Source organism: Prunus persica, chromosome G6 (assembly GCF_000346465.2).
Source record: "Prunus persica cultivar Lovell chromosome G6, Prunus_persica_NCBIv2, whole genome shotgun sequence".
In the NCBI taxonomy this organism is placed as follows: Eukaryota; Viridiplantae; Streptophyta; class Magnoliopsida; order Rosales; family Rosaceae; genus Prunus; species Prunus persica.
The window spans coordinates 10,080,405-10,093,236 of record NC_034014.1 but is presented as its reverse complement, the minus strand read 5'-3'; the positions used below and the strand labels follow the sequence as shown (position 1 = coordinate 10,093,236).

General features: G+C 37.0%; 2 protein-coding genes across 2 annotated transcripts; both read left to right on the top strand.

Moving 5' to 3' along the window:
- LOC109949500 (putative disease resistance RPP13-like protein 1) lies at positions 3,262–6,972 on the top strand. Its single transcript, XM_020565239.1, has one exon. It carries the CDS (start codon positions 3,466–3,468, stop codon positions 5,083–5,085), a length of 1,620 nt encoding a protein of 539 aa, XP_020420828.1. The 5' UTR covers positions 3,262–3,465; the 3' UTR covers positions 5,086–6,972.
- LOC18772823 (putative disease resistance protein At3g14460) lies at positions 5,276–6,742 on the top strand. Its single transcript, XM_020565675.1, has one exon. The coding sequence runs from the start codon at positions 5,276–5,278 to the stop codon at positions 6,740–6,742; it is 1,467 nt and encodes a 488-aa protein (XP_020421264.1).

The following is a 12,832-nucleotide window of genomic DNA, read 5'->3' as shown; positions in this document are numbered from 1 at the left end:
AAGAAAAAGAAATTAGTTTGTAAATTGTAACATTCCAGAATTTCATTGTATTTAGTTACAAATTTTCTTTCACCTTTTAATGCGTTTTGTTTATCATCTGTTATCTTTGCATGCTTAGTATGTGTGAAATTAGAGATTTTGTTAAGAAGAATAATTCTCAGTTGTTATTGATAGAGCCAAAAGGCTAAGTATTTATAGAGATATTACAAGCTTAACTAGGAAAACTAGGTTACTTGGAGACTACTCCAAATCAATTACAATCAACTAATAAAAGGAAACTAAATAACAATTTAATAACATTCCTAATTTCCAACACTCCCCCTCAAGTTGGAGAGTGGATATCAAGAACGTCCAACTTGCACAAGAGATTGTGAAAGGTGTTACTCCCAAAGGTTGCTGATAAAGAGGCAGTGGTGTCACTGCTGTGGAGGGGGCAGCTGTGTCGCAGCTGTGTCACTGTTGTAATGAAAGCAAATTTGGAGGCAAATGGAGCAGCGGTGTGCTGCTGTAAAGGGGGTTGTTGCTCCTCTCAAATCCGACGATGTATGAGAGTCGTGAGTTGAAGGAAGCAGCACCCAAATAAAGTTGCATCTATCTCCCCATCAAATTTGACACTGATAAATGGTCAAGATTTGAAAGAAGAGAAATTGAAATAATAGTAAAGAGACTCAAACATGCCAGTCTCATGGCAGTAACAAATGCAAGAGGGGAATGTGGTAGCATACGGCTGTCTCATGAAGAAAAAACTTCAAAAAAGGAGAATAGTAAGGGAGGAAACCCAGCAAATCATGAACAGAGACAAAGACAAAGATAAGGTGCTCAAACTGAGAAGCGAAAAGGCAACTCAAGAGAGTAGCTGAAGAAGACAGAGACCGGCAGAACAGTCAAATGAAAGGCTCGACGAGCGTTGACGAGGCTCGTGGAGGAAAATAACGGCTCGGTGAGCGGTGACAAGGCTCACGGAGGAAAATAACCAGAGACCGGCAGAACAGTCAAATGAAAGGCTCGACGAGCGTTGACGAGGCTCGTGGAGGAAAATAACGGCTCGGTGAGCGGTGACAAGGCTCACGAAGGAAAATAACCAGAGACCGGCAGAACAGTCAAATGAAAGGCTAGACGAGCGTTGATGAGGCTCGTGGAGGAAAATAACGGCTCGGTGAGCGGTGACAAGGCTCACGGAGGAAAATAACCAGAGACCGGCAGAACAGTCAAATGAAAGGCTCGACGAGCGTTGACGAGGCTCGTGGAGGAAAATAACGGCTCGGTGAGCGGTGACAAGGCTCACGGAGAAAATAAACGGCTTAGTGAGCAGTGACGAGGCTCACGAAGGAATCGCAATGAAGACGGCGTGCCTGCCGCAAGCGTAGACGACTTAAAAAAATGATGGGTAGGCTCGATGAAGGCCGAAGATGCCGTGGTTGTGGCAAGCGTAGTAGACATCAAAACATGGGCTCAATATCTGATTGCAACAGAGAGCATGACTAGAGATGGCTCAATATGATTTGTATAGAGAGCAATACTTGTATGAAAAACATAAGGAAATTGCAGCGCCAAAGAAGGGTGCGACTGTTGGTTTAGTTAGATGTAGGAACTGTGGGATGGTATGGCTTTGGTAGCGGGAATAAAATATTGATCATTGAGGAGAGGGTGAATAAGACGACTATACAAGATGAATACCCATCATGGGTGAAGGATGAAAAGCGCCAACGACTCTCAATTTGGCAAAGGATTTCAAAGATTAGCAACTAGGGTTGTGAAGAAAATAAGGTTTGTAAAAAAGTTTCAAGAGATGCCCTAGAATCAGTGCTCTGATACCATATGAAATTAGAGATTTTGTTAAGAAGAATAATTCTCAGTTGTTATTGATAGAGCCAAAAGGCTAAGTATTTATAGAGATATTACAAGCTTAACTAGGAAAACTAGGTTACTTGGAGACTACTCCAAATCAATTACAATCAACTAATAAAAGGAAACTAAATAACAATTTAATAACATTCCTAATTTCCAACAGTATGGACCCATGAATTTGTGATGGATGCATGGTGAAGCCATGAATTTCTACAAGGGGGCTAGAGTAACTGCAAAATATACGTCTTGGCAATTTTCTTACCCAAACCTAGTCCTTGTAATCATTAGGATCGGTCGAGTCAAGTCTAAAGTGTTGTTCAAGTTCAAGGTTTGATGGTTGGAGTTTGGGGTTAAAGATAGAGCCTCAGTGAAATAAATAAGTCACATTTCACCACTAGGACTTTTTGCAATGAGCAGGGTGTGCCCCAAAGGCCTTCTGATATGGGGCTTGTCAAAGCACAAAATTGCCCTTCAGCTAGCTCTTTTCTTGTGTTTCAATCATTTGATGAGCTTTTTTCTTAGACGTATCAAATTGATGGATAAGCTTTGCCTTCCTCGTCCACCTTCTGTCCACGAGTGGTTGATTGGAAAGCTATTGAAAAGTAATGCAGAACTGAGAAAGCATCTGCAGGACTCTTTTCATACAAATATTATTATTTTATCAACTCTAAACTTTTATTTGGGTGTTACATGTTAGTCATCAAGAATTGTTTTGGTGTGATAGTTTCTACATGGATGCGCCGTGGCCAGGAAATCAGTGGCTTCTGTCCCAATTTCTTGTAGTTCTATAAGTTTCGTTTATTCTTTGAAGTTTCCTTCAAATGTATATAAAATACAGAAGAAGAAAATTTACTGTTTTTGGTGAACTACATATACGTTTTACTTGATTTGTAGATAGTTGATATTATTTAGCTATCAAAGGCACTACTTGCAATATTCTGTTAATTGGCATATGACTTTGGTGCCACTAGTTCATTTTCTTTTGTTGTTGTGCCTCTAATTCAATGGACACCGACTGATAAGGTAATAATTAATGCAGGGGAAACTTGTTCATACCACAAGATGTTTGATTTTCCATTTTCTTTTTCCCCACCGTCAGGGTCTTTGATAGCTATTCCCTGTGTAAAATTTCCCATCTGCTTCATCAAAAGTCCACGCAAGGAAAATATGAAAATCCTGCATGAGAATGACAACTAGTTATCTTCATTATATTACTGACATAAGCATATGAAGTTGAACAATTCGGCGACTAACCATAATATACCTTGCATTTTATTACAGTAAGATGACAAGTACTAAAACCGCGTTGTTGTTACGTGCACTCAATTGTTTCCTCTTCTTTCATTTTCCTAGCAGCTTCTATTGAAATTGAAGGTTGGATTTTGTCTTTCATGCTCAGCCAGTTCTATTATTCAAGGCCATCATATTTGTTTTTTCTTCTATTTCTTAGTACATTCTCCCCAACTCTCAAATCCATTTGTAAAGAAGAAATACTGGCTTCGGAGCTGATTAGTGGACCTTTTCTAAGAGCATAACATAACTGAAAAAAAGCTTTCAAGGGCCAGGGATTAAGTACCTTTCTGCTCATCTTTCAGCTTCCAGTCTAACTAAGAAATCATGGTTCCAGAAGTAGTGGCTGGAGCGTTTCTATCCTCTTTTCTCTCTGTTCTGTTTCATAGGATGTCTTCCCGTCAGGTTATTGACTTCATTAGGGGACGGAAAAAAACCAATAAGCTGCTTGGGATGTTGAAAATAAAGCAGAGATCAGTTGATGCACTGCTAGATGATGCAGAGGAGAAGCAAATCAGAAACACAGCAGTGAGAGAGTGGCTTGACGAGCTTAAAGATGCTGTCTATGAGGCAGATGACCTGCTGGACGAGATCAACATTAAAGCTCTGCAATGCAATCTGGAAGCTGAATCCGGAAGCAGCAGCACAAGTAAGATTACAATCCTAAATTCCACTTCCTTTGATGAGATAAAAAATGCTATCGAACCCAGGATAGCGAAGATTCTTGACAGATTAGAACTTATTCTAAAAGAGAAAGTTGATCTGTGCATTAAAACAAGTGTTAAAGGTAGACAACAAGCCACATTACCGACAACATCTTTGGTAGAAGACAACAGTGTGTATGGAAGGGATGGGGACAAAGATACTATTATCGAATTATTGCTATCGAATGATGGAGAGAATAATAAGATAAGTATCATTCCTATTGTGGGCATGGGTGGGATTGGAAAGACCACCCTTGCTCAACTGGTATACAAAGATCTTAGAGTGAAGCAACATTTTGACCTCCAAGTATGGGTTTGTGTTTCAGAAGAGTTTGATGTTGTTCGAATAACGCAGATAATTTATGGGGCAGTTAGTTCACAAACTTGTGACATGACAGACCTCAACCTACTTCAAGTTAAACTCCAAGAGGCTTTGACAGGGAAGAAATTTCTCTTTGTTTGTGATGATGTTTGGAACGAGAATTATATCCAATGGGATTTGTTAAGGCGTCCCTTTGAGTCTGGAGCACATGGAAGTAAGATCATCGTCACAACGCGCAATGAAGGTGTTGCATCTATTATGGGTACTCTTCCAACTCACCATCTCATGGAAATATCTGACGATAATTGTTGGTTATTATTTGCAAAACATGCCTTCAAAATTGAAGGTCTTAATGAAAATTCAAAACTGGAAGTGATTGGAAGAGAAATTGTTAAGAAGTGTAAAGGCCTTCCTTTAGCTGCAAAAGCACTTGGGGGTCTCCTACGCTCCAAGGCAAATGAGGATGAATGGAAAAATATATTGAAAAGTGACATATGGGAGTTGTTAGACAAGAACGTTAACATTCTTCCAGCTCTGTGGTTGAGCTATCATTATCTACCTCCGCATCTTAAGCGTTGCTTTGCTTATTGTTCCTTATTTCCGAAAGATCACAACTTTAAAAAATCGAAATTGGTTATGTTGTGGATGGCTGAAGATCTCTTACAACCTCGAAAAAAGAAAATGGCGGAAGAAGTTGGAGAGGAGTACTTTGATGATCTCGTCTCACGGTCATTTTTTCAACAGTCATCAAGTGTTCAATCGTTTTTTACCATGCATGACCTTATCAATGATCTAGCAAAGTTTGTGTCGGGAAAATTCTGTGTTAGGTTGGAGGACAGTGACTCACTCAATACCGCGATTAAAACCCGTCATCTTTCATTTATGAAAAAAAACAGATTGTCATGCCTACGAGAAATTTGACGATTTAAAGTATTTGCACACCTTCCTACCATTATCATTGCTACCTATATGGGCAGGAAAATTTCGAATGCTGGACCTATATCATCTATTGCATAAATTACAATATGTAAGAGTTCTCAACTTATCAAGGTATGATATTAGGGAACTACCCGATTCCATTAGCAACTTGATACATCTACGGTATTTGGATATGTCGTATACTTTGATTCAAAAGTTACCAGATTCTGTGTGCATTTTGTATAATTTACAGACGTTATTGTTATCATGGTGTCTTGCTCTTGCTGAGTTGCCAACTGACTTGGGAAAACTAATAAACCTTCGTCATCTTGACATAAGAGGTACAAAGTTAGAAAAGATGCCACCAAAGATGGGCGAACTGAAAGATCTCCAAACGTTAAGTGACTTTGTCTTGGACAAAGATCATGGCGATGACATCGCTGAGCTAAAGGAATTTCACCATTTGCATGGAACACTTCGTATTGCTGGCCTACAGAATATTGTTCATGCCGAGGATGCATTAAAGTCCAATATGAGGGAGAAGGAGCATTTGAATGAACTAATTTTGCAATGGGGATGCAATAGTAACGATTCAGAAAAAGATAGGCAGGTGCTCAACAACCTCCAGCCCCATGCAAACCTAAAAGAACTCACAATTTGTTCTTATGGGAGCACCAGCTTTTCGAGGTGGCTAGTACATTGTTCCTCTAATCTTGTTTGTCTTCGACTCAAGCGATGTGAAAATATTTTACTCCTGCCACCATTGGGACAGCTACCCTTACTCAAAGAGCTAGAAATTGATGGGTTAAATGGAGTGGTGTCGATTGACAATGAGTTTTATGCTGATGATACTTGTGCAATTAGGCCATCATTTCAATGTCTTCAAATGTTGAAAATAAAAAATATGTTGGAATGGGAAAAGTGGTCTTATGAAGGTGGAGGTTTTCCTAATCTTCGTGAGCTTCGTCTGCTGAAGTGTCCCAAGCTAACCGGTATATTAACGTTAGACTACTTCCCAAGGCTTAATATGCTCAAGTTATGTGGAGCCGGTCTAGAATCCGTCACTAATATTTCACAGGAGCTCATCTTGACAGACTTAACAGAGATATATATCAATGAATGTAAGAAATTGAGGTCATTGCCAGAACAGATGCAGGCCCTTCTCCCATCTCTCCAGTCTATGTCCATAGAAAACTGCCCAGAAATGCACTCATTTTTTGAAGGTGGATTACCTTCAAAGTTAAAATCTGTTTCCATCCGTTCTTGCAAAAAGCTCATTGCAAACCGTGTGCAGTGGAGTCTACCAAGACTCACCTCTCTCAGACACTTGACAGTCAGCTTCGAAGAATGCGAAGCAGTAGATTCATTTCCGGAAGAAGGGCTGCTGCCTTCCAGTCTTACTTCTCTATGGATCTCCAGTCTTTTGAATCTTAGGACCATAGGAGGCGAGTTGACACACCTGACCTCTCTTCAAGAGTTGACAATTCAGATGTGCCCTGAGCTGCAGTGGTTGCCAGATGAAGGGCTACAGACTTCTCTCTCTCATCTACAAATCTCGGAATGTCCTTTGTTAAAGCAACGGTGCCAACGAGAGACAGGGGAAGACTGGCCCAAGATTGCTCACATCAACAACATAGAGATCGACGGGAAACAAATATGATTTTGCAATGTCTTGATGCATGGGTTCTTCTAGTTCTCCTAATGGTAATTATTCAATTCTCTCTGGGGTTCTTCTAGTTGTGCAGTCTGTACTTCTAAGTTTAATTTCAGTAGTGAATATAGTGGTGTTTACTTCTTTGTCACTATGAAACATATTGATACTCTATATTTTCTTAAGCCAATTTTCTCCCATCTACTTTTTATAATATTCCTGCCATTGATTTTCTGTTTTATGAAGGTTTGCACGGTAATGCTCAATACATGCATCCCTGCATATTGGTCACAGAGTTTAAATCTACCAAACTTTAAATCTAGCATATGTGTATGTCATAAGTCATTTAGTTTTTACAGATTGCTATCCAAGTTGGGGGCATTTAATCATCACAACAGCAATTCAAAAATTCTAATTGCAAATGACTCCAAACTTTGGATGTCTCACTATCAGTGTCTTCAAAACGTTCAATTCTAAACGTTTAAATCCTCATAATGATGTTTGTTCTTCTTTATGAAAATATGAGACCTGTTTAAATACCTCATAATGATTAATGAGCTAATTTAAGTTCCTGATCCGAAATTGTCAATGTTGCCTTTTTGGCTTATCTGAATCTATTGTGGAAAGCTGCAATTGTAAGCTCCTTTCATTGATGCTGAAAAGATTTTGGATTTCGAAATAAATTTTCTATTCTTTATAAGATGAAGAACGAGCCTTTGAATGGACTAGTTTTGCAACGGGGATGCAATTGTAAAGACTCATTTGACCCTAATTGAGTGATCAAATGATATCGGATTCATGTGATTTTTTTTTTTGCAGAGATGATTTTCGAATGAATAATTATAAAATAGATGGCTTGTATTAGTGAAATACAACACGGAGTGGGCCCTATAAAGGTGTCCCTCAAATAAGTTATTTAAGGGATCCATCAACTGAAGTTATATATTTAACAAATTTTTTTTTAACGGTCCAAACCATATATATATATATACATTTTAATGGACTAACAATATTTTACACCATCGTGGTTTAGGTGCCATATCGAAATGAGCCATGAGGTTTTAATTTCATCAATTTGATACCCAATGTTTCAAAATCTGACCAATTTACATTGTCCGTTAGATTGACTCTAATGAGACGTTAAATGCTGATGTGGCAACTAGGACCCACTCTTTGTAAAAGAGTTAAAAGAAAAAGAAAATCACAAATTTGAAGAAAGAAAAAAAAAAAAAAAAACAACCCAGCCCCTCTCCTTTGACCAACACAGCCGCACGTTCCCCAGCCCGTCCTCCGGAAAGGGATTGCTCTTGTTTGGCTGGATCAAATAGTAATCAGGAAAGTTTTTGTATTAATTCACAAATATTTTAAATTTATGGGTCCTTTTTCTTTGTTAAGAAAGATGTTATAGGAAGTTTCCTCTTTCACCAAAATAAACAAAAATATATACGTAATGTATTTATCAAGTTATAAAATAAATACGGAAATACATATTGAAACTTCCTTCTTTTCCTTTTTTTTTTGAAACTGAAAACAAGTAAACAGATAATTGAAGTTGATCTCCTATTCCATATCTCATGCATGCAATCGAGTAAGTATGTTAGTCAACCTTTCTAGTTTCAAATTACAAAACTAATTAAATATCGAAAGTATTGGGAAACTAGTTTTCTAAAGTCCTATATATATAGGAGCATAGTGCAAACCCTTTATCACAACAGTTCTCTTACGTACAATTAACGTGTGCTAGCTTAACCTCAAATCTTCAAAGATGGTGGACTTTGCATTGCCTGAGGATCTGAAGATGAAAATAGTAGAGTTAGTAGGTTCCAATGTGAAACCGACGCTCGTTCGCAATTTGACGTTTTGTGAGCACGATTTTGGCAATCGTTTGGTGCTTGTGCTACCTGAGTCTTTGTCTGGCGTGCCAATCAATCTGAAGAAAAGACAGTCGCTTACCGTACGGATGATCGGACCTTCGCTTAATGTGTTTGATATGACTCTTAGTAGGAGTGCAGATGGTGGACATGTTTTAAAAGATTGGAAATCAGTGATGCAAATAGAGAATTTCGAGGAAGGAGACACTGTGTATCTATGGTCCTTCAAAGACCCTGACGACCTTCTTTGGTTTGTTATGCATGCATAAAAGATCTACAGTTAATTAGCTAGGGCTGATTATTATATATTATTATTAGGGTTTTATATATTGCTTACCAGAGTTATGTGGGGGCTTTTTTTTGTTTTTTCTTCTTCCTATTAAATAATCAAGGGAGCTAGGTAGGGATGAGTTATCAATCATCCTTTGTTAATTGTTACTCTTTGGTTCTTCAATATTAAGTGTTAGTATTGTTATCTAACTTTCTACTAATTTTCTATAAACTGTTACAATATGTTTTAGCTTCCATTCCAGTAACTTTTTTTAAAAAATGTTGAAGTTTTGGTAAACATATTAAGGAAGGTGTCTTATTGTCTTCTTTTCCCTAATAAAGAAACATTTTACTGTAGCATTCTAGCGACCCGAAAAAAAAAATGCGCTATATTAACTAATTTCCTTAATAATATTCTGACATGAAAAGTAATTTAACAAATCCAATGATCACTGAATTTTGAAGTCCAATAATAGACTTAAAATATCAAAAGCTAGACGCATATATATACACCTCACTTAGAAATATATACGATTTATTGTACGGACTAAGGAGAAGAGTGAATTGTGCATGAAAAATTCATAAGCTCAGCCAATAGACAACTTCAAGCCTCTGCTTCAAAAATCATGCCTAGAGAGGTATGTTCTCTGTTATATTATATTATTTCAAGAATTCTCTATGTAACGCAAACTGAAAATGACTATTCAATACAACTAGGGAGAGAACGACCAAGAGAGAGCATTACCTACTTCTTTTTCTCTTTCTTTTAGATATAAATCTCCCGAATCTTATTCCTAATAAAAATTGGATTTTACTAACCCTTAGGCTAGATGACTCACTTCTGAAGAATTGTTCAATTGAAGGGTTGATGACAGGTGTCGAGAGTGTTTGTCCCACATTAAAAAGTTAAGAGACCTAGTATGGATTTATAAGGAATTAGGTTACTCATCCCATTGCTAATTGGTTTTGGAATGGAAGAGTGGGACGGAAGAGTTGCTGCACTCCCTCCACATTGCTGATTCTTTTTCCTTTTTATTTTTAATACCTACAAGGACATTTTGGCAACTTTAAAAATAGAGAATATTATGTGTTTTTTATTTTTCTGCAAGAAGAATTTATTTCTTTATTTATACATTTATTTCTTTTTTCGTTGTTAAGAAAGATGTTGTGAACATGGGTCTTGCATGTGTCTTGTGTTCTCTAATGCAGTGGTGGACAATAGGGACTGAAAATGGAAACACGCACACTCTTTTGTCCCAATAATAACATTTCAATATTTATCTATTAAAAAAAAATTATATGTTGGGGTTGCCGTCGAGTGGGTTAGTTGTCGGGTTGTAGATGGTTGCTGGGTTGTTTGATTTTCATTTAATTTTTTGTTTTTATTTATTTTAAATATTTATATTGAAGTTAATTATTTTTAACTTAACATTAAATATTTCTTAACAAAGCAAACTCACAGAATGAGGCATTAGACTGAATTTGTTAACCACTGCAAATTCAGTGATGAAATCGAAAAAATTGAAATCACGGTGACCAAATTTGATTTCGAGCTAAAACCCAGAGTGACAAAAAATGTAATTAACCCTACTTATAAGAATAATGCTATTCTTACCACATTTGTATACCACATCTTTATACAATCTTATGTGGCAGTTGAGGTGGACAGCCACATCAATTAAAATTATTTAATATTTTCTTTTCTTTTATAATTTATTCCAATATCTGTTTTTCTAATTGTCTTAATTAAAATACACGTCATTGATTTAATTGATGTGTCATATAATATGGACATGCCACATCATGTGGTATAGAAATGTGAGATAAAAATGTAGTAAGTGTAGCATTACTCTACTTATAAATTACAAGAATTGCAAATATTTAGTGCATAAGTTACATGAAATTCAAAGAGTGAAGTAATAAAGACTAATGCACTAAATAGGGATAAATGTGATGCAGCTCACAAGTAAGAATCTGAGGGTCGGTCCATTAATTTTGGAGGCCCTTAGCAAAAATGAAAAATGAGACCTTTTTTGTTTAACACTTACCTCATTTTGAAAAAAAAAATTATAAAAAAAGGTTTCAAACTTAGATGGTAAGTTGGTTAGTTTAAGTTGTTTTTTTTTTTCAAAGGCCCATTATATTAAAGATAAAGAAAAAGGCCCAAAAAAGTTCAAAATAAAACCCAAAAAACATTAGTTTCAACACATAAAAGATGTTTTTTGCTAGTATATTTAGTGGACTAGAGGTGTCTAGGAAACCCAATTTTTTTAAGGGCCCTATGTGATCTCCTAGTAAGCGCATCCTGTGGGCCGAGCTTGATCTGACTCATTAGCTCACTAAGTCAGGCCCGGAACAAAAAGAGCATAATTAAAGTTGGACCTGGCACGTCTTCTATTTTTGGGCGAATAGGGCCAAGGTAATTCAGTCATCTCGAGCCCACCGTCATAGCCCATGCTTACCAAGACCCAGTGGGCTAACCTATTTCTATCCCATTTACTATTTTATATTTGTTTGTAGAGAAAAAAATATTGCATAATATTATTATTATATATATCTTAAAATTTAACCATTTTTTCCTTTCTAATAATAAAATTTTAAAATATCCTTTTGATAAATAAAATAATAATTTTGTTATTGAAGCTTCGACTTTTTAAACCCAAACAATAGTCTAATCATTAGCTTCTCTTTGAAAAAAAAATATATATAAAACTCCCTAACAGCAGTTCAAATGTCTAAAATGTACTACCATATTGAATTAATTTGTTCCTGTCCAGTCGGGTTACATGTTATAATAGGTCGATCCTTATTTAGAAGCTTCATATTATTTTACAAGTTCTATTCCAACTTTACCCTTATATCAACGTCATCATTACACTTGATAATATTGTACACGACTTGTTAACACAATACGAATTCGCACGAAAATTTCAGTATTCAAGTCCGAGTTATCATGTCGTGCTGATATCATGTTGACCTGTTATGTGGAATTGCGAACCTATAGGAATTTCCGGATAAAAGATCAAGTGTCGTGGGTCCCGCATTTCCAGTTAACCTAGATAGTGGGCCTCGTTGACTCGGTTGACCGGATGTCTTCCGAAATCGTCTTGGCCTTCGAACACTTGGCACGACCTCAGAATGTTTCCCTTAAGGTTGTGCACACACTTTGAATTTCGAGAACTAGAGTTTTGAGTTAAAGTTTGTTGTGGGGTACTTATATTAAATAAATCCTTCTATTTCTCAAATAGGTATTCAGTCTTCACACACTCCACAAAGTTGAGAGGACCTGCCCCGAATTCCTATCGGAATTCTTGACGAACCATGTGCCCGTCCGACATCTTACCGATGTCGGACCTACTTTACTAAAATACCTTTTTTTCTTACTTAAAAAGAATAAGGCCTGAGACTGCTATCGAAATTTTGGCAGAGTCTCCTATGTAATTGGAAGTTTCCCAATGTAACAATACATGCAAACAAGCACAGAAATAATCCTAACTTTTAGCATTCACAAGGTAAGACACACACGAAAGTTAAGATTATTCAAATGGGCCTCAGGCCCTCTATCCAAACTTAAAAACAAGCATGTAGAGCAACGAAAGATTAAACTCACAACCCGGGAACAAAGAATGCAGATGATGTTAAAAGAAATTCTCTAAGGTGCAGACTGTGGCGATGCCTCGACTTGGTGGTCTCGACCTTGAGTAACAAGAGCCTAGGGGGCGCAAAACAGAAAATGTGAGTGGACAAAAATCAAGCTTTGAACATAAGTTATATTCAACCTCTTTGAGAGAATACAAGGATTTGATTAATAAAAGTACCACACAACAAACTTTAACTCAGAACTCTAGTTCCCATGATTCAAAGTGTGTGCATGACCTTGAAGAAGTTCCTAGGGCCAATCCAGTACTTTCAAAGCATGAGATGGCATCAGAAGAATCATGGTTAACCGAGCTGTCAA

Excerpts from the sequence above, each read along its gene's own strand:
- LOC109949500 (XM_020565239.1), top strand. The coding sequence starts at position 3,466 with ATGGTTCCAGAAGTAGTGGCTGGAGCGTTTCTATCCTCTTTTCTCTCT.
- LOC18772823 (XM_020565675.1), top strand. The coding sequence starts at position 5,276 with ATGTCGTATACTTTGATTCAAAAGTTACCAGATTCTGTGTGCATTTTG.